Source organism: Piliocolobus tephrosceles, chromosome 7 (assembly GCF_002776525.5).
Source record: "Piliocolobus tephrosceles isolate RC106 chromosome 7, ASM277652v3, whole genome shotgun sequence".
NCBI lineage: Eukaryota > Metazoa > Chordata > Mammalia > Primates > Cercopithecidae > Piliocolobus > Piliocolobus tephrosceles.
Genome location: NC_045440.1, coordinates 116054107 through 116077245, shown reverse-complemented (window position 1 = coordinate 116077245; position 23139 = coordinate 116054107). Strand labels below are relative to the sequence as shown.

The following is a 23139-nucleotide window of genomic DNA, read 5'->3' as shown; positions in this document are numbered from 1 at the left end:
GAAGATATGGAGCAACCATATTGTCTATGGAGATGTAAATGAAAATCGGCATGGCCACTTTGTAAAACAGTATTTGTTAAAGCAACACATATATTATTACCGCCATCATTCAGTAATTCCACTACTAGATACGTACCCAACAGAAAAAAGCACATACGTTCACAAAAGATATACTCACATGTTCATGGCAGCACTGTCTACATTTGTGATAAAATGCAAAAGACTTAAGTGACTATCAGCAGTTGAACAGGTAAATAGATGTGGTATATTCACAAGGTGGAATGCTATACTGTACATCACCAAAAATGAACCACCTCCAACTACGCACAATGATATTGAGAAATCTCACAAACCTAATGTTCAGTAAAAGAAATCAGATCCAAAAGAATACATATGATTCCATTCCATAAACTACAAAATATATATACAAAGCAACAAAATTAGTTTGTGCTATTAGAAGTTGAGTGAGTGGTTACCTCTGGAAAACTGAAATGACAGAAAAGTTTTATAAAAAAGGCTCTGGGTGTTTGTATTATTGTGACTATTGATTTGGATACTATTTGCAAAGGTGTTTGGTTTGTGGAAACTCATTTAGCTGAACACTTATATGTACATGTTTTGCATATTACATGCACAGGTTGAAATTTGTGACAGATAAATAAATGGAGAATAATTACATTCATTTAACAAATAGCATTCCCTATGCCTGTTTTATATTTATCTTCTAAAATAAACAGCATATTTGGAAGTTAAGTTCTATAATATTGAGCATTGCTTTTATGTTGGTTGAAGGCATTGGAGAAGGAAATGGAGGCATGTACAGTATTCACCAGGAAGTTGCACCCCTATTATAAACAAAATGTATGTATTTCTTTTGAAATTTTCAGAAAACCAGGTAATTATTTTCAGGCATTGATTTTTAAATTTTATTTTCAAGCAGTTTCCAAGACATGACTCATTATATCTCTTTTAATGAATCTGAAGGAAAAACACACATAAAAAGAATAATACAATATATATTTGGAATATTTTATAGCAATGCCTCTCATTTTCAGAAAATTTAATTAGAAGGAAAGCCTTGGCTAATAGGTAGTTTGACAGTAACTCTCTGTGTTTTACTAATCTACCTGTAAATTCAGTGTTCCTATTTTTCTTAATAGGTGTGCAGTTCAACTTCCACACTTTTCATTTGGAAGACCATCATGACTACTTACTGATCACAGAAAATGGCAGTTTTACCCAACCACTGGCACGCCTGACTGGTTCAGATCTTCCTCCAACAATCAATGCTGGTCTCTATGGAAATTTCAGGGCTCAATTGCGTTTCATTTCAGATTTTTCAATATCATATGAAGGATTTAACATTACATTCTCTGGTGAGAAAATAAAAAACAAAAGGGTTCATTCAATAACTTTAAAAAAAATCAATTTTTTCAAGATATGAGCATAACTAATGATGAAACAGAGAGTGAAAAATAGCAAAATAGAAGAAAAAAGTTTTTTAAAAAGAAAGCAAAGTAATATCTGCCAAGTTTAAGGAAAGATTAGAATAGATTGAAGATTATCTCTAGTAATAAATAAGGGAAAAAGCAAAAATTAATTAATTTGCTGTAAATCTATTGGAAGTACAATAATTACATTTCTTTAATTTACAAAAAATTCTACAAAATTCTAACACAGGTCAAAACTAGCTAAAATGCCTAGTAAATGCAAAATGAAAATTAAAATATATATTTTAAAATTTCAATTAGACTCAAAAATGAAATGAGAATTAATCCAGTGATTTCCTTGTTTTATGTGCCTGGGAAAAGACATAGAAGGCATAACCAACAGGCTAGTATTAAGATAAACCTAATTTATTATTCTGGAATTAGATAATCTATAATCAAATTAGCATAGTTACTCCTTTCTTCTAGTGTAACCTTATTTATAGACAATAGTATTACTTGGATTACAGGGGGAAAATATGTATGAGACCAAAGAGAATAAAATGTATTCCCACCACTTAGAGTTCTACTTTCCATTTGAATGAACACAACTAGCTATTTCTTAATACAGACACAAATTAATAAGTAAATCTTATGCCAACTTGCTAACATTAAAATGATATAAGCACTAACCTTGTTCTTAAACAACTATTTTAGTATTTGAATGAAAATGTTGGGATGCTAAAATCATAAAAGTATTTTATCATGAATAGTAAATGAACATAACCTAGAATGTTAGGAAAAAAATCCAAGTTATTTTTTTAAAGCATAAAATATTAGCTAATCAACACGAAGCAATGCCTCTTGTTCTTTATTGCAATTACACAGTAGCTGCTCTGGGAATATTTTTAGATAAGCTACTTCTTCTTAGGACTGTATATAAATTATAATGTTTAATCAACTCTACTGTTTCATACCCTGAAGACTGTTTGGTTGTTCATTTTCATAATGTTCATTTATTGCCTGGGGAAAAGTTCCTGTAAAAATCCATAATAGAAAAATTTTCAATGTGTGGTCACTTCAGTCTCACATAAACCCTTGCATCTCAAGTCATGTGTTTTTCATAATATGCATTAGTTGAACTTCTTGTATACAAGAAGCAGAAGGACCTTTATCATTTAACTGTAAAATATTAAGCAAAATGCATTTCAAAAATGCAAATGATTTCATTTCAAATGTTATTTTGTGTTTGAAAATATGCAGTTCTTATACCATTGTAAGTCAAAAATATATGAAATAAAAATGTTTCTAATGCAGAAAAGATAAGATAAAAAGCTATATTTTATTATTCAGAAGGTGCTATTTTCTCGTCTATATTGAATACCACACATACAAATATTTATCAAATTATTAGCTATGTTACAAAAGAAGAAACGTATGTGTGCCATTTGTATGTTCTGATAGCTATTCATATAGTCACTTCTAAATATATAACTAGTTTCTGAAAACAATGGGAATACACCCTTAAAAGTAACCACTATCATTTTCTTTGTCCTTTCCTCCCCTCTGGGGAAATTTTCTCTCTAATTTACAGAATATAACCTTGAACCTTGTGAAGATCCTGGCATTCCTCAATATGGTAGTCGAATTGGGTTCAACTTTGGGGTTGGTGACACTCTGACCTTCTCATGCTCATCGGGTTATCGACTGGAAGGAGCATCAGAGATCATCTGTCTTGGTGGTGGCCGACGAGTGTGGAGTGCACCTCTGCCAAGGTGTGTGGGTACGTGGTCAGCTGCTTTCATTTGCTTGTATGTGTAGTCACTGTCCATGGAGTTGCATGGTTACACCCTTCGTTTTTTATAATCTGTTGAATTTCTTCATTTATTTCACATTAGTTATTTCAATTTTTTTTCTATTTGGCAATCTGGTGTAACTGAATTAACTTCTCTACTGCTCCATTCAAGAAACCATGCTTGTAAATTTGTTTTCAGATAGGGATAATAAATGAATTAGATAGGTAGGTGTATAGATAGATGGATGGATGGATGGATGGATAGATAGATAGATAGATAGATAGATAGATAGATAGATAGATAGGTAAAAATATGATAGATACATAGAAATATGGAGATAGATAGATGATATAGATAGATAGGTAGGTAGGTAGGTAGGTAGATAGATGAAGGATAGAAATAGAATCATATTTTGAGAGCTCACAGAAAACGGAATTCTTGTATTCTATTGATAGTATATTCTGACTAAGGTATTGACAATATTTTATAACTTAAAATTAATATGCATAAAAGATGATTACAAGAGAAAGTGTCAAATGAAGAATAGGTAATTAATTTAAGGGCTGTTAATGAATTTATTGGCTCACTATTTGATAGATAAGAGAGCTATTCATTCATGTTGTGCAGTAAAAAATAACTGTAATTAAAGTATTGGAAGTTTGAAGTCACCATCTCAATCTTTGGAAGTAAATATTTTGACTGATAAAAAGAAAACAATGTTCAGCAGAAAAAATAAAGGGCTTTTCATTAAGACTTAAATCATTCCTTATTTAAATTAGAAAATATGAAGGCAAGAACTTCTCGCTGTTTAGTGATTATCAGTACCTCTTATGATAGAATGAGATTCAAATGGCCATTTTATAATTATTTTACAAAGTTATTGAAAATTATTACAAGCACTTAATTTGATTATAAATCTAATTATGGGTCACAAATTATAAGTTATAATATGCTACAAAATCAGGAAAATTGGTAGAGATTTGAAATGTGGTTTAAGCTCCTACTCTTTACTGTGGATACAAAATGCCCCACGGATTGAAGTGAGAATGAAGAAGTGATATCCTTTCTGCCCCATTCAATTGATTATCCCATATATAGAATGTGGGAATTCCTGTGGAACCACAAATTAAGCCAAAAAATATGATCATCCAAGTTAATGTGGGTCTGAAGTCTTTGATTGTAATGAGATTGTTTTCAAGATACATAACAGATGAAATTTCTTTTTAAAATCACAGATTTTTGTAGAAATGGCACAAGCAACCATAGAGGCTTGAAGTTGGGAGGTGATAAGTAATCATACTCTCAGGGCATCTTTTCCAGGAGCTATGGAGGGTGCATTTTTTTTTTTTTAAGGACATTTTGTTTTTACTATTGCTACTACTGCTACTGCCACATTTGAAATTCCTGCACTTTACTTCATTATGCCCATTTTCATTTTCATGACTGTTTTCAAAGGTAATTAATGAAACCTTTGGAATAGTCTGAGTTAGGACTACAGAGTGCCTGACCGTTTGATATTTGGCCAATTCACTTTTCTAAACTTCATTTTTCTCATCAGTCAAATGGTTACAACTGTAGCACCTAACTCATTGTTATGAGTTAGTTATGAGGATTTAAAGAAATTAGTGATGTAAATCAGACACCTGGTACAATCCCCGGAATATAGGAAGCATTCTGAATTTAGATTTTATTTTAACTAATTGTTTTGAGTATAATCTGCTCTCTCTCCAGCCTGTCAACTTAGTTTATAAAATCAATTATAGTAGGAAATAATTCCATTTTATAAAACACTAACATTATGAGGACCTGCTAGGCTCTTTTATGTAAAGTCATCTCATTTAATCCTTACTAAAATCCTGATATTATTATCTCTTCCATTTTTCATTAGTAGAAGTCTGAGCCTTAGAGATGCTAAATAACTTGCCCAAGATCATTAAGATTGTAAGAGGTAGCACTATGATTTTTGTAGTGATCTGTTTCATTCCAAAGCCCAATTTTTTCTTCACTAGTATCTAAGGAAACGTGATTCTAGAAAGAATGTATCATATGAAATTAACATTTTCTCTCAGAGTAACCAAATACATGCCAGGCTGTTATATAGGTTGAAAAAAAAAAAAGTGTTTACTTGTACATTTAAAAAATTTAGTTTATATTTATGATATATTTTAATAAATGGATTTGTGAAAACCTGGCATTGCAAAAATCTAACATTGAGTTAATTTTGTTTTATTAAGGTGTTTCTTTGAGACGGGTTTATTTGTGCCTTAATCTTTAATGGGAAGGACGAAAGAAAATTACCCTGTGGACAAATTTAGAAAGCAAAGTTATTACCGTGGGAATTCCCCCCACCCATTTTCAGATTAGCTGTGCTTGATTTTAAGCTTATTAAAATTTACAATTAATTCAATTGACCTTAATAAATTCCACTGTAGGCATACATTTAAGTCACAAGATGGGTAGAAATATTCCTTTAAAAGTAAATATTTTTTAAATTTTACTTCTCCAATTTTTTTGAACTTTTTTCTTTACTGCTTTGCTTGTGTTTCAGATCAAATTTGTTCCTTCTTGAATTTCTAATTCTAAACACACATATGTATATATTTCTAATTTTTTTTCCCAAATTTTAGTCTTTATTCACATAAAATGCATGTTATTTGTAAACATTCATCTGAGCGATGTCCAGTTTTAGGAATCCTAGTTTATTTGGACAGCTTTTATTTCTTCTTAACCTCTTTGTACTTGTTACTTCATATATCCTAACACCAATTCTTTATTTCATACTTGTTTTAAAAAATCATTATTTAGTCTTCAGCATTGCCAACTGCATACAAAGCCTAGATTAACAATAGCCAAATTATTAAGTAAGTTGTATTCTAAAAGTTTGCTTCTGTTTCAGTTATTTGGAATCTAAACATTCTTTTCCTGGCACAAGGGTACAAATGATGGATATACTCCCAGAACAAGCCCCAGATGAGGTTTTAAATTTTATATAAAGTATGAAACTAATATTAACATTTACTAAAATGATTTGTGTATATATACATTATATAAGGCATCTGACTCCAGACAGTAAGGGAACTGATAAAGCTAGTTTTGGGAACTTACTTTAAATTTTATTTATATAAATTTTGATTCAACATTTAGTGTACAGGTTGATTGGTATCTCCATTTTTTTTAGCAGAATTTGGCAAAATTTATCTTATTCTGGATGTTGAATGAGGAATAAACAATATTTTTCTTTAAACAATTTCCTACATAAGCTCTGCATTTATGTTTAAAGTTTTAACAAAATATTAAAATGTGATAATACCATAATGTGGCCATTTACATCTATGAAAAATTCTGTCATGTAATATCTCATTCCAAAACCCCCAAATGTTGTGAAAGTACGTTTAATACAACTATCTTATCAGTAAAGATATGATATCTATAAAAATACTCAAGGTTGAACACAAACCCAAGGGCAGATTCATGATTTTCACAATGTTCTGAGTCCAAGTCCTGTGTACAGCCCACAGTAGCACACCATTGTCTCTGACTGGAGACTCTGATAAAGTTGGGAGGAAATCTGGTCTGCATTATAGTTGACACTTGGCTTCAGAGAATTTCGTATGCTTGTCCTCTATTTAACTAGAGGAAAACCTCTTCAACCATGGCCCATTTATCTGAGGTTGCTTAAATGCAGAGAAATTTGTAGAAGCAGGAGAAGAATCTTGACAGAAATCAAGAGTATAACAGGAAAAGTTTTATTATGCTATTAGTAGCTAAGCACTCGATACACAAAATCTCGTTTACTAGTTAGTAATCAAGATGAAAGTTTTACTTTCTGAAACAGATATTTATGTATCTGTAATTATACTTCACTCTTTGGGAAAAACTTTAAAAACAGGAAAAATGATATTTTAGTTAAGATGTTTTGTATATGAATGATTTTCCTGGAGAGCCATGTTTCTCAGGAATGAATATCTGATCACCTTTTTAAGTGGCAACCAAATACCCAACAGCAAAAAATAAATAAATAAAATAAAAATAAATCTAAAAAATTAAAAAGTACCAGTAAGTTGATAAGTTGATTAAAATAAAAAACACTTTCCTTTTTTGTTTAAGATATAAGTACATGATTTCTTTTTCTAAAGTTTGCATTACAAAAACACTGTCATTTTCTTTGCTATCTTTTTAAATCAGGAAAATCTTGCATGTCTTCACTCAGCATCCAAATATACCAGGAACCAAGCCAGGCCATGTTGCAAATAAACAAGGAGCTAATGAATGAACATGTTGTTTTGGAAAGTAGATTAGCAAGTTAAATATTAGTAATGATTTGTGTTTAGGCAGGAGTCCACATATTCTGAGAAGCCCACACATTTTGAAGTGATTTCAAAGACATTAATTCATTCATCTTCATAATCCCTCATTTAACACATCTTCTGTTTCTAATTTCATGTGTCATTGATTTTTTTATCTGACTTTGGACAAGTAACAACCTCTTGCCTTAATCATGAGTCAAATGAGAAAAATGATAACTCTATATTACACATCTACTTATTATTCTCACTTTTCTGACTTTTCAGATAATATATGATGATACTTATTTATTTCTTAGTTTAAAAATAAATGTCAACAAGAGAGGAAACTGGGTGTGCAGCATATATGCGAACTATCTGTACTATCATTGTAACTTCTCTGTAAACCTAAAACTATTCCAAAATGAAAATGTATTAAAAATTCAAAATATGAAAGAATAAAGTGCATTTGAAGAGGCAATTTCTCTTGAAACAAATTCTACTTATTTTATCTTAATCTCCAAGATCTCTATACTAAAATTATATCTATCAGATGCCCACACATGTATATCAAATATGTCTGATCTATCCAAGTTAGTCAGCATTGCAGATATATGGTCCGATAGAAAGCAAATTAGAAATTAAGAGTCTTAGATTGATCTTAGATTCTACCATTAATTAGTTGATTGATTTAAGCAGATGCCTTAATTTTCTGTATTTTTATTTTCTGGAAAGGATGATGCCAGTATGAGTTCTATTTAACCCAAATATATATATAAAATAAAAGTGCTCTAGTGAGTAATATAAAGAAATATGTATTTACTTCTTTCTTGTATGATTAGAACTGAATGTATTGATTTCATGGTTTAACAATATAAAAGCATCTAGAATATTAACTTATATTTGCTCAATGCTATCTAGATTTTTAAAAGAATTTCTTGCTCACAACCTTATGAAGTAAGCAGAGGAGGTGTTATTCCTTTTTAGCAGTTGAGAAAATGCACGCTCGGAAATGTTGCAATTAATAAGTAAAAGAAATGTACCAGAGGCAAAGTTTTATAATTCTTAGATGAGTGTTGTGGCATTTCAAGCAACATTGCTTTATTACCTTATTTATTGATGCACCATTTTCAAGTTAGAAGACCATCATTTTTTATACAATAGACCAGGGGTGGGCAAACATTTTCTGTAAAGTGCTCCACAGTAAATATTTAGGGCTTTGCAGCCCACATGGTTTCAGTTACAATTACTGAACTCTGCTGTTGTATTGTGAAAACAACAATAGACAATACATGAATGAATTGATGTGTCTGTGTTCCAATAAAACATTATTTACAAAAACAAAAATCTGGATATGGCCGTGGAGCCATAGTTTGCTGGCCCTTGCAACAGACTTATCAAGCTTAATCAACTTAAACATGTCTTTTGTATTTGGGCATTTCTTAGTCATTGATCCTTTAGGGAAAGAAGAAAGGATACTTTACCCATTCTCTAATTTTTCATTCTGGACTCCATTTATTAAAATCATGATGTACATATTACTAAGAGGAAATATTTCTTACTTTTTTTTTTAAAGAATATTAGGAGAGAGAGAGAGAGTGTGTGTGTGTGTGCGCGCGCGCGTGTGCGCGAATACTGATATAGCTTTTTGGTAACATAATTCTCAACCATCTCCAAATCTATTCATGTACTCAAATGTCTTCTGAGTACACTGGACCTCTCCATATGGATGTCCTCCCACAAGCACATTGACTTTACACTGCCAAGACAAAACTCATTATCTCCTCAGCCAAATCAGCCTTTCTTTCTGCACTCTTTATTTCAGTTACGGCATCACTCTCATTCAATCATCCAAGCTAGAAATTGCATTATCTTTCACTCCTACTTCCCTCTCTTTTTATCCATATCAGAGCAGTCATTATGACTTACCACCTAAAAATATTGCTCAAATTGACCACCATTTTCATTCTCACTGCCTTTGTCCTTGCCCAGCTCTCATTGGTCCTCAAAAAGGTTAATACAGTAGCATAAGAATAATAATGCATGGTAGGCATTGTGTTAAACCCTGTATAAATATTTCACTTCATATATCCTTTATACAAATCATTTAAGAAGATATTATCATTCCATTTTATAATGCGACTGGATGATTAATTATATAACTTGATAAAAAGCTTAAAACCTACTCTTTCTCACTTTCATGTTCAAATTTTAGCAGTTATGTGCACAATCTCATTGTGTTACCTCTTTTTTCCTAGCTGGAATTCCTTTCCAGCTTTCCCTCATATAATTTATCTTCAATATTGAAACTAGTTATATTAGATTTGTATTGATGAGTAATAGATTAACAAAAATTTAGAGACTTTATACAACACATTTACTTTCGGTTTCTGTGGGTTGAGAGTCTGGACATGATTTAGACCCTCTTCTCAGGGTCCACAGACTACAATTAATGTGTTAACCAGGGCTGAGTTCTCACCTGAGGTTCAGGGTCCTCTTCCAAGGTCACACGGTTATACTGGAAGCAATCAGTTCCTTGTAGTTGTGGAACTGAAAGCTTCAATTCTTTGCTCAATTCCATCCACAGTTCCTTACCAGGTGGTCTTCTGGAATACAGCTGCTTACTTCATCAAGCCAGCAAGGAAAATCTCTCTGGTGAATCTGCTAGGAAGATGAAGATTAAGTTTGTTTGTTTGTTTGTTTGTTTTTCTTGGGGGACGGAGTCTCACTCTGTCACCCAGGCTGAAGTGCAGTGCAGTGGCGCCATCTCGGCTCACTGCAAGCTCCGTCTCCTGGGTTCTTGCCATTCTCCTGCCTCAGCCTCTCGAGTAGCTGAGACTACAGGACTCCCGCCAGCGCACCCTGCTAATTTTTTGTATTTTTAGTGGAGGCGGGGTTTCACCTTGTTAGCCAGGATGGTCTCGATCTCCTGACCTCGTGATACGCCGACCTCGGCCTCCCAAAGTGCTGGGATTACAGGCATGAGCCACCGTGCCCGGCGGGAAGATGAAGTTTTATAGAAGGTGACAGGGAGTGATGAAGGGAAAGCCATAGATCCTGCGTATACTCAGGGAAGGAGATTGGCTTAAGGCGTAATTGCTTAAAAAAAAACAAAACAAAACAAAAAAACAAACAAACACACAAAAAAAACAAAAAACGGGTATCATGGGATTCAACTTAAAGTCTGTCCACCATACCAGTTATCCTTTGAAAGAACAGATCGTCTATTCCCTGTGTAAACCACTAAGTAATTTGACATTGCCCACTGGATAAAGTCACGTTTTTTTTTTTTTTTTTTTTAATTTTTTTTTTTTTGAGATGGATTCTCGCTGTGTCGCCCAGTGCCCAGCTTGGAGTGCAGTGGCGCGATCTCGGCTCACTGCAAGCTCCGCCCCCCGGGTTCACACCATTCTACTACCTCAGCCTCCAGTGTATCTGGTACTACAGGCACCCAGTACCACTCCCGGCTAAGTTTTTTTTTTTGTTTTGTATTTCTAGTAGAGACGGGGTTTCACCGTGTTAGCCAGAATGGTCTCGATCTCCTGACCTCGTGATCCGCCCGTCTCAGCCTCCCAAAGTGCTGGGATTACAGGCGTGAGCCACTGCGCCCGGCCAAAGTCACAATTTCTTAAGTCCTCTCATGAGTTGGCTTTAGTGTCTTCTACTTACATTTCTCTACATGGCTATGTGCATCCTAGAATACAGCCACAAGATGTTACATGCCATTGAAAACGTGCCAACCATTTTCTATACTTTATGATTTTAAGGCTATATTGAGGTCTAGTGCATGCAAATGACCAAATACTCACTTGTGTTTACATAAGCAAGTGATTTTTTTAATCTGTAAGAATATGGGTTTAAAAGTACAGTAAGACCAGTCTGAGCAAAATAATGAGACCCCTTCTCTATAAAAAAAAATTGTAAATATTAGTTAGGCATGCTGGTGTGTGACAGCAGTCTCAGCCACGGGGGAGGCTGAGGTAGGAGATTGCTTGAACCCAGGAGTTCAAGGGGGCAGTGAGCTACAATGGTGCCACCACCACACTCCAGCCTGGGCAAAAGAGCAAGATGCTGTCTCTAAAATAATAATAATAATAATAAAATCACAGTGAGAAAACACAGAAATCATTGTTTGGTTGCTGAATTAACCTTTGCTTTTTAATCTGTTGAGCTCCATTCCCATTACCCTACCTGCCATCATTCAAGACAGTATTATCTATCATTATCTACCTTATTATTGTAATAGTTTAAACAGCACTCTAATCTTCATTCTTGTGCCTTTTTCCTTAAACCAAACTATGGAATCCGAAAGAACTTCCTGTAATACAAATTTGATTATGTCACTCTCTTACTTAAAATCTTCCATTGTTCTCCATTGCCCTTAAGATAAATTCTGAATGTTACTCTCTCACCCCCAATCTCCACTCCATAATTTGGCCTAATCCCTTCGTCCTTTAAACTCACCTCTTTTACTCATCCTGATAAGCCCTCCTTGACCTCCCAAGAGTATGTTAGATGTCATTCCTACAAGTTGCATGAGCCTTTCCATATTTTCCCTTTCTAGATTTCATCATGCTATATTGAATTGCCTTTTTATCTACAACAGTGTTTAGCATATAGAAAGCTTTCAGTAAATTTGTTGAATTGATAAAGAAATGAATATATAATATAGGCAAAATTCCTTTACTTCCACATTTTCAACTTACTAACTTTCATTTACATGAACAAAGCTGTGCTCCAGAAGAAAATAGAGTGAATTCTGCCTAACACCAATAAAGGACTATAATTGCCATTTCAACCTCAGCTGTCACAATGTTCTTTAGTCTATAATGCATTTTCTGTGGGGTTATTTACACACAATTTCTCAAGTCTAATAAGTAAACCAACCAACCAACCAACCAACAAGTAATTAAGATGCCTGAAAAGACTACTAAGAAGAGGCTTATAATTATGATTGATAGAAACAAAAAGATAAATTTATACAAATTGAATATGGTGAGAAAATGATGAATTCTGTACCTGTATATGGAATAATTCTTTCCCTAATATGCAGTAAAATTCAGAGCTTAATAGGGAAAATAGCTGATTCAAAAACTTTTTCAATGAGTTTAAAAAGTAAGGTAAAAAAGGTGCATGATAGAAATAGTATCCACAAGAATACGAGGGACCAAAACACATTTCCTATTTAATGAAATTAGATTGTGGACTGCGAACTTCAATTCTTACTCACTTGGGATTTGTAGACAAACAGATTTACAGACAGCCTTTTAGAATGCAGCCAGTTCATTAGGATATAAGTTTCTGAATTTATTTTATTATACTGTAGCTAGCACATGAATAAGGCGATTTTACCTGATAGCTGTAAGTCCTTCGAAGGTGGAGGCTGGATCTTAGTTATCTTTATACTTTCTGTGTGTCTGCCATAAACTTTGGCATATAACAGGTGCTCATTCTGAACAGAAGACTATATGAAGTTATTTCACCATGTGATCATCAGGAACCAGCTTAACAGAGTAGACCCTGACCTATGTATATGGTGATTCACCTATAGGGAGGATTTCATTGATTCTCATGTTATTAGAATCTCAAATTTCTTTGGATAAAAATTTTTGAATTTTATGAGGACTTAAAATAGGAGATTCCTAAAAATACCTCATTCTCCATGTATGTCCTCATGCTCTGATTATAAATCTCATTGCAAGCCAAAATTTGACTGCTAGTTGGAAATTTCGAAGATAGGTTTGGGGATTACAGAGAGGACACAGACGTCTTAAAAGAGAGTTTGAGTTACAGAAGAGAGGCAAAGAGTGGAGTGTTGTGTGGACTGTCTGTTGCAGAGGGTCATGTGCTAGAAGCAATTGCAAGAGTGAGACTCTAACACCAGAAAGAATTACAAAAGTGCCAGAATAACTTGCTCTTTGTATAAACTCTGGGTGACTTCTTCCTAGTTTTGGAATTTGCCCAAGTTCAGAAATCCCTAGAGCATACCTTTACTTTGGCTATGTCTAAGAAATTTAACCTGCACATATTGGAAAATATGCTGGAAAAAAAGAAAAACTATAATAGAGCTCAAAGTAGTGCTTTAAAGCAAAAATAAATGTTATAATACTAACCTAGAACGTATGATATTCATCAACTTTGCCATCAGACAAGCTAATTTTGACTTTTAGCTTAATATGTCTTTACTTAATTAGTTTACTGGTCCCTAGTATATATTAATGCCAGATAAGGAATATTTTACCTGAGGTAATAATAAAAGCTAATATTTGCTATGTGTTTACTATATGTTAGGTTTGGTCTTATGAGCTATGAATAAGGGCCCTGAGACACAGGGAGGTTAAGCAGTTTTCCCTAGGAAAATATATTAACAGTATTTTTATTCAAAGCAAGTTAGATTGGGAGCAACTTTTTGCTATAAGTCGTAAAGAATTAAAACATTAAATAAGTCAGTGTAGTTCGATATTCTGTATATATCCCCAAACTGGTTCTTGCTTACAACAGTGGCATCTGTGGTTCTCAGGAAATACTATCATCTGGCAGTGTGGATAACTGGAGAAGATAATTAAATGCTATTGCTACTCGTAACTGAATTAGATCTTGATGTCATATCTCAGGAGAGGGTAGGATTTAATTGAAGTTGGAATAGACTGACAGTACCTAAAATTATTTTGAAACTGGGAAGAAAGGTAATTGTCACATTAGGTAAATAGATTTTAAAATTTGTTCTAATTCCATTTTTTAAAATAAAATGCATGTGTCTTTTTGTTCTGTATATGTGTGTATATAAATTATTTTTACTTTTTTTTACTCACAATATTAAAAATAATAGCAGAAAATATATATGCCATTAATACAGAGGCTGATTTCTAATAAAAGATTTTATTGTTTGTCATCTGCTAATGCACTTAGCTAAGATAGGTTCAAATATACCTAGGACTTTGAAAACAGGCAAAAGGACTTTGGAACAAACTAGGACTATAAATTAGTAACAGTGCATTATACTAAGGAAACAATTGGCCTTCAGTTTGGTGGCACCAACAGGGGTGGACTTAAGGTTGAATATGAGAGAGTGGGACTGCCATTATTCTGCCTAGTAAATGCATTCAGTCTCCAGTGAAAATATTATGGGTATGAGATAATATGAATTTCATTTTTTCACTATCATTTCAGGTTTTTGTTTTTTGTCTTTTGCTATTTTGTCTTTACCTCAAGCTTACCCTTCTCAAATCCAGCTCCTTCACTGTGGGATAAAGCAGCTGAAGTCATTCTTTGTTTATTATACCAAGATAGTTGCCATGGAAATAATATAATGTTATAAAATAGACATCGTAAATTAAATCCAGAGTCAAGAAGGAACATATGGGTAGGGTAGAGATTGTGTGCTTATTTAAATAAACAATATCCTTGGTCATCATAAAAAATGTCAAGGTAAATTACAGAGAAAACATAGAGAAAAATGAACTTAGAACTTTAGGAAGTCCTTCGCAGGATTTAAATATTGCACTTCAAGCAGATGCTTTTTTAAAGGAGTTAGGGGATTATTAACCTCCCCCAAACTACTTTTCTGGCTATGAACCATTTTTCTACATCTCTGCGTTATACTCAAGTACTCTCTTTGTAGCTCTCTTTGAATCCCAGCTCAGTTATTGGTATGCTCAATGTGTAAGTAACATTTCTCTTCATGTGTTTTAATCAGTCGACAAAGGGTATGTTTCAAAAGGTGATGGATAGCTTTTATTTCATGTATTTTACTATATCTTTTTGAATTTGCACTAGTTGATGTTTTACTATAGCTGGCTACCAAATGCTGCCGGCGTAAAACATTAACCTTTTCCTATCGTATAAAATTAGAATCTCAGTTGAATCTGACCACTATTTTCTAAAAGAATTTCTGAGCCTTTTTTGTCCTGAAAAATGTTTGATTTTCATTTTTCCAGACATTGTTTTGTTTTTCTGATAATGTAAAATTATTTCTCACTTGTTCAATCATGATATTTGAGATGACTTGATGTAATGTGCTTGTGTAAAATACTGAACTAAGACTTGCCCTGTATCTATAAAAGGAAAAGTAGGTTATACCAGTTTTCAATATGGAAAATTTTTAATTAAACTCCACTGACTAGGGTCTAATCTGGGCATGCCACCGTATCCCAAATTTCCTGTGATCTTGGAAAAAAATATGAACATGTCATTAGAGATTTGTTTCTCAAGGAAATTTTCAAGGATATCATCATTAACTTTATCATGTTTTCTTTTCTTTTTTTTCCTCTGGAATCCCCCCCAAAACATACTCATCTGATTGCATTGTATTTATTGATCTCACAATGCCTTTCTCATAAAATCAAAAACAAACAAATAAATATGCAAATACATACCTAAAAAGAAACAAGCAGGAAGAAAGATTACATGCAAATTGCTTAGACTTAATGAGCATACCATTGGTGAGTTTGGCTTGTCAAAACCAAATGCCCTAGATATGGAAATCATATGCCATATCTTTAAAGAATTTTCAGGCTTTTAGTAGTCTGCCAAAAGCTATAAGGGAGAAAGAAGTGAAATAACATTATTGAGTGTTCAGCATGTACATGGTGGTACCTTGCCTAGTACTTTTGTTCATTATATAAAGGTATCTCACCTGGTAGTTTATGTATTTCTCTCACTTACTTGCAATAATCTTAGTACGTAGGCACTAATCTTTCTAGTTTCCATATTGGAAAAGCAGTGATTAGAGAGATGAAGCGATTCATGGTAAGTTTCACAGTTAGAAGTAAAGAATAGATTTGTCTGTCTTCCAGATCTCATGGCTAAGGTTCTTTACTTCATACTTTGTTTTTTTGAATTGTCCAGAATTGTAATAACGACTTGAAGTCAAGTAGCATGAACATTTTGAACAGCATACACATTTCAGTGGACATTTTATAGTTTTATTTTCTTCAGGGGGAAAAAAGAAGACTAAAATAGACTAAAAATAAAGTTCTAAATTTGCCAAAGAAGTTTTTCTTGAATCTGTTTACTTAATTTCAGGGTATCTATTTCTATAAATATTTAAGTCATTACCAAATTTGGAAAGCTTTTAAGAAACCTTTCTTTCTAGTTATAAGCATTTTACATAAAATGTAAATAAAAATAAAAGACTAAATTTTAGTGACTATCATAATATATTATTACAACATTAAAATTATTATTTTATTGTATATGGGTGATAATGTAGCATTAAACATTTTCAGAAAACTTTTAATATCTATTACGTACACTTTTTAAAGGAATATGTCCCTTCCTCTCCCATGAATAAGTGTTGTTCAGATTAACAGATCAGGATTCTCTCATTAAGCTCTCTTAACATCTAGATTTGGGATACTCCAAACTCAGCCTTTTGAAATTTAGCTTTCATTCATTTATTCACTTATCTATTCATTAATTTATCAAACTGAGTTTAAGTAACAACTAAACTGTCATGCTGCGCTAGCTGATAGTGATATAGGAAAGATGAAGTAGACATTAGCAATTTTTTTGAGACACATGATGTATTTGATATATTTATCTATCCCATTTTTCAATAAAAATTAAATCAATATAATTCAAAAAATATTTAAGGAGCACTGACTTGAGTAGCAAAGATAAAAATGAATAAAATATTCTCATCAAAGAACTTCTTCTATATTTTAAGGGAAAATAAATGTCTAAGACTAATTATGACACTATGATATGAGAATTAGGAATAAAACCCATAATGTAGCAAAGAAGGATTTTTTTTTTTTTTTCTGGAAGGATAGGGAACAGCTTCTCAAAAATGACATATTTGTGAAAATGTGCTTGATTCTGCCCAATAGAAAAGATGAGAAAGTCCCTGTAGGCTAAGCAAATAACATTAGTAAAACAGGTCAAACTGATGTGTCTACAAATCTGTTTCAGGCTTAAGTGGCTTTTTTGCAGCTCTTTTTCGGATCCCAAGTTCAATTATAGGTATAGTCAATGTGGAGCAAACATTTCCTTCTTTTTTGCTTTTTAATCAATCCTTGAAGGACACATTTTCTACAATGATGAATAGGTCTTATTTCATGCATTTTTCTATGTTGTTCAGAAGTCTGAGTATATGTTTTATTAGAATTGATATAGTAATAAACAGAAGCCCTGTAATAGTCCATATGGACTTAGAGAGAAAAACTCCCCAGGTTCAAATCTTGTTCATAACTTAGAAACTGTGGCAAGTTGAAAAAGATCCTTAACCCCTCTGACTCACATATGTAAAATGGAGATATAATGAAAAATTATTAAGTATGTTGATTTTTTGTGATGATTAGGCACTATGCTAAATGATTTGCGTGTATCAACCCATTCAGTATTCTCAACAAGTCTATGATGCAAAAAACTACCATCATCATTATCTCCGGTATACAAATGAGATCAATGAGATACACAAAAGCTGCTTAGCTAGCTATGTGTGCCAGATAACGCAATGCTCATTGCCTTACTTTTACATCATTATGGAGTCCCTATTAATTCAACATAAATGAACTTAAATTCATTCTTTTGCATACAGACCAAATTAGAAGGTCTGATCTGTCTTCAAGAAATGTGACGTTGAAAACACAACATTTGTCATTGTTTGGTCTAACAAGATAAGAACTAGACACATTGAAAAGCAAACAGGACTTAGATGTTGGAGAACATTGTACATTGTTTAAAGACTGATGGACATCCATTAAGGTGTTTTAAGCAAAGACATAACATGCTTAAGTTTACATCTTACAACATCTTTCAGTCCCTTGTATTTATGAATAACAAATTTAGGCTTCCCTAACTTTAGTTTGGTTTACTGAAGCTAGAGAAACCTGTTAGGAAGGGGTCCTAATACCCCATACATAACATCATGGGGCAGAACAGTACAATTGGACAGTAGAGGACACTTTTGAGAATTGAAGAATATTGGTGCTAAAGATCTTCAGAATGCTTGATTACATACTCCTTAATTTGTTTAAGTTATATTCAGAAACAGGTATTCCCTAATAAGATCCCAATTCCTGGAATAAATTAGGACAACATCTTCAATTCCAAGGCAGACATTTGGTTTCCCGATTGGAATTCACACAGCTCCTCTTTTATATGTTCTTTCACTGCTTTTATATCTTAGCCAGATCTCAGACTTTTCTAAGAGCCAATCTTTTTTTGAGTGTACCACAGAGAGAGAATGAGAAATACTACTCCTATGGCATGGTTTTTAGGCTCCAGATGAGGTGTATTCCAGTTGAATACACAGTCTGGGGATCATAAGAGAGTCTATATTTGAGAAAAAGTTACATGGTATTAGCATATAGACATTTTTGAAAGCCAAGAAATTGGATAAGATAAGCAAGACAGTAAGTCTAGACTGAGAAGAAGCCAAGCCCTGGGGCTTAGCAATGTTGAGAAATGCGGGAGATATAAAAGAGCCAGCAAAGGAGACTGAGAAGAGGGAGTCTGTAAAATATGAGAAAAACAAGTAAAAAAATGGTGGCCTAGAGGCTAAATAGGAATGATTTCAAGGAGTAAGGGATAATCCCTTCCACAAATGCTACTTACTAAAATGTTGAAAATGCAAATATACATGGCCACAGGGAAACCACTGGTGACCTTGATAAAGGCAGTTTCAGTGTCAGAGTGAGAGACTGAGAAAATGGGAGGAGAATTGCAGACAGTGAATCTAGACAACTCTTTTGAGGAATTTTGCTGGGAAGAAGGAAATTAAGTGAAATGAAGTGCTAGCTAGAGGGGAAAGTTGAATTAATAGAGATTTTTCCTTTAACTTTTTATTATAAAATTTGTCAAATATGCAACAAAGTTGACAGAGGATGTCTGTATACCTACTATCTGGGTTTAACAATTATTGATATTTTGCCATATATGTTTTCATTTTTATATTAATTAATTAATTAATTTATTTTTTGAGGCGGGCTTTCGCTCTTTCGCCCAGGCTGGAGTGCAATGGCATGATCTCAGCTCACCGCAACCTCCGCCTCCCAAGTTCAAGCGATTCTCCTGCCTCAGCCTCCTGAGTAGCTGGAATTACAGGCATGTGCCACTATGCCCGGCTAATTTTGTATTTTTATTAGAGACGAGGTTTCTCCATATTGGTCAGGCTGATCTTGAACTCTAACCTCCGGTGACCCGCCTGCCTCGGCCTCCAAAATGCTGGGATTACAGGCATGAGACATCGCGCCCAGCTTGCCATATAAGTTTTTATGTTACATTTTCTGTAACATTTGAAACTATGTTTCAGATACTAACAAAAGACCATGATATGAGGAGGTAAAAGGAGAATTTTATTTATTATTTTTTAAAATTATTATTCTATTTTAAGTTCTAGGGTGCATATGTACAACGTGCAGGTTTGTTACATATGTATACATGTGCCAGTTGGTGTGCTGCACCCATTAACTCGTCATTTACATTAGGTATATCTCCTAATGCTATCTTTCCCCCCTCACCCCTCCCGAAAATAGGCCCCAGTGTGTGATGTTCCCCTTCCTATGTCCAAGTGATCTCATTGTTCAATTCCCACCCATGAGTGAGAACATGTGGTGTTTGGTTTTCCGGTCTTGCGATAGTTTGCTGAGAATGATGGTTTCCAGCTGCATCCATGTCCCTACAAAGAACACAAACTGATCCTTTTTTATGGCTGCATAGTATTCCATGGTGTATATGTGCCACATTTTCTTAATCCAGTCTGTCATGGATGGACATTTGGGTTGATTCCAAGTCTTTGCTATTGTGAATAGTGCTGCAATAAACATATGTGTGCATGTGTCTTTAGAGCAGCATGATTTATAATCCTTTGGGTATATACCCAGTAATGGGATGGCTGGGTCAAATGGTATTTCTAGTTTTAGATCCTTGAGGAATCGCCACACTGTTTTCCACAATAGTTGAACTAGTTTACAGCCCCACCAACAGTGTAAAAGTGTTCCTATTTCTCCACATCCTCTCCAGCACGTGTTGCTTCCCCATTTTTTAATGATTGCCATTCTAACTGGTGTGAGATGGTATCTCATTATGGTTTTGATTTGCATTTCTCTGATGGCCAGTGATGATGAGCATTTTTTCATGTGTCTGTTGGCTGCATAAATGTCTTCTTTTGAGAATTGCCTGTTCATATCCTTTGCCCACTTTTTGATGGGGTTGTTTGATTTTTTCTTGTAAATTTGTTTGAGTTCTTTGTAGGTTCTGGATATTAGCCCTATGTCAGATGAGTAGATTGCAAACATTTTCTCCCATTCTGTAGGTTGCCTATTCACTCTGATGGTAGTTTAGTTTACTGTGCAGAAGCTCTTTAGTTTAGTTAGATCCCATTTGTCAATTTTGGCTTTTGTTGCCATTGCTTTTGGTGTTTTAGACATGAAGTCCTTGCCCATGCCTATGTCCTGAATGGTATTACCTAGGTTTTCTTCTAGGGTTTTGATGGTTTTAGGTCTAACATTTAAGTATCTGATCCATCTTGAATTAATTTTCATATAAGGAGTAATGAAAGGATCCAGTTTCAGCTTTCTACTTATGACTAGCCAATTTTCCCAGCACCATTTATTAAATAGGGAATCCTTTCGCTATTTCTTGTTTTTGTCAGGTTTGTCAAAGATCAGATGGCTATAGATGTGTGGTATTATTTCTGAGGGCTCTGTTCTGTTCCAATGGTCTATATCTCTGTGTTGGTACCAGTGTCATGCTGTTTTGGTTACTGTAGCCTTGTAGTATAGTTTGAAGTCAGGTAGCGTGATGCCTCCAGCTTTGTTCTTTTGGCTTAGGATTGTCTTGGCAATGTGGGCTCTTTTTTGGTTCCATATGAACTTTAAAGCTGTTTTTTTTTTTTCCAATTCTGTGAAGAAAGTCATTGGTAGCTTAATGGGGATGGCATTGAATCTATAAATTACCCTGGGCAGTATGGCCATTTTCATGATATTGATTCTTCCTATCCATGAGTATGGTATGTTCTTCCATTTGTTTGTGTCCTCTTTTATTTCACTGAGCAGTGGTTTGTAGTTGTCCTTGAAGAGGTCCTTTACATCCCTTGTAAGTTGGATTCCTAGGTATTTTATTCTCCTTGAAACTATCATGAATGGGAGTTTATTCATGATTTGGCTCTCTGTTTGTCTGTTACTGGTATATAAGAATGCTTGTGATTTTTGCACATTGATTTTGTATCCTGAGACTTTGCTGAAGTTGCTTATCAGCTTAAGGAGACTTTGGGCTGAGACAATGGGGTTTTCTAAATATACAATCATGTCATCTGCAAACAGGGACAATTTGACTTCTTCTTTTCCTAACTGACTACCCTTTATTTCTTTCTCTTGCCTGATTGCCCTAGTCAGAACTTCCAACACTATGTTGAATAGGAGTGATGAGAGAGGGCATCCCTGTCTTATGCCAGTTTTCAGAGGGAATGCTTCCAGTTTTTGCCCATTTGGTATGATATTGGCTGTGGGTTTGTCATAAATAGCTCTTATTATTTTGAGATACATTCCATCAATACTGAATTTATTGAGAGTTTTTATCATGAAGAGTTGTTGAATTTTATCAAAGGCCTTTTCTGCATCTATTGAGATAATCATATAGTTTTTGTCTTTGGTTCTGTTTATATGCTGGATTACGTTTATTGATTTGCATATGTTGAACAAGCCTTGCATCCCAGGGATAAAGCCCACTTGATCATGGTGGTTAAGCTTTTTGATGTGCTGCTGGATTTGGTTTGCCAGTATTTTATTGAGGATTTTTGCATCGATGTTCATCAGGGATATTGGTCTAAAAGTCTCCTTTTTTTGTTGTATCTTTGCCAGGCTTTGGTATCAGGATGATGTTGGCCTCATAAAATGAGTTAGGGAGGATTCCCTCTTTTTCTATTGAATGGAATACTTTCAGAAGGAATGGTACTAGCTCTTCCTTGTACCTCTGGTAGAATTTGACTGTGAATCTGTCTGGTCCCGGACTTATTTTGGTTGGTAGGCTCTTAATTATTGCCTCAATTTCAGAGCCTGCTATTGGTCTATTCAGGGATTCAACTTCTTCCTGGTTTAATCTTGGGAGAGTGTAAGTGTCCAGGAAATTATCCATTTCATCTAGGTTTTCTAGTTTATTTGCATAGAGGTGTTTATAGTATTCTCTGATGGTAGTTTGTATTTCTGTGGAGTCAGTGGTGCTATCCCCTTTATCATTTTTTATTGAGTCTATTTGATTCTTCTCTCTTTTCTTCTTATTAGTTTTTCTAGCGGTCTATCAATTTTGTTGATCTTTTCAAAAAACCAGCTGCTGGATTCATTGATTTTTTTGGAGGGTTTTTTGTGTTTCTATCTCCTTCAGTTCTGCTCTGATCTTAGTTATTTCTTGCCTCTGCTAACTTTTGAATGTGTTTGCTCTTGCTTCTCTAGTTCTTTTAATTGTTATGTTGGGGTGTCAATTTTAGATCTTTCCTGCTTTCTCTTGTGGGCATTTAGTGATATAAATTTCTCTCTACACATTGCTTTAAAAGTGTCCCAGAGATTCTGGTATGTTGTATCTTTGTTCTCATTGGTTTCAAAGAACATCTTCATTTCTGCCTTCATTTCATTATGTACCCAGTAGTCATTCAGGAGCAGGTTGTTCAGTTTCCATGTAGTTGAGCGGTTTTGA

At 34.0% G+C, this 23139-nt stretch overlaps 1 protein-coding gene across 1 annotated transcript in view; it reads left to right on the top strand.

Annotated features, from left to right (window-relative positions):
- Window positions 1–23139, top strand: part of CSMD3 (CUB and Sushi multiple domains 3) — a 1271497-nt gene that overhangs the window by 851608 nt on the left and 396750 nt on the right. Inside the window, exons 20-21 of the mRNA XM_026454566.1 lie at window positions 1161–1376; window positions 3022–3210. Coding sequence (XP_026310351.1) covers window positions 1161–1376; window positions 3022–3210 — 405 coding nt within the window. The remainder of the gene's footprint in view (window positions 1–1160; window positions 1377–3021; window positions 3211–23139) is intronic.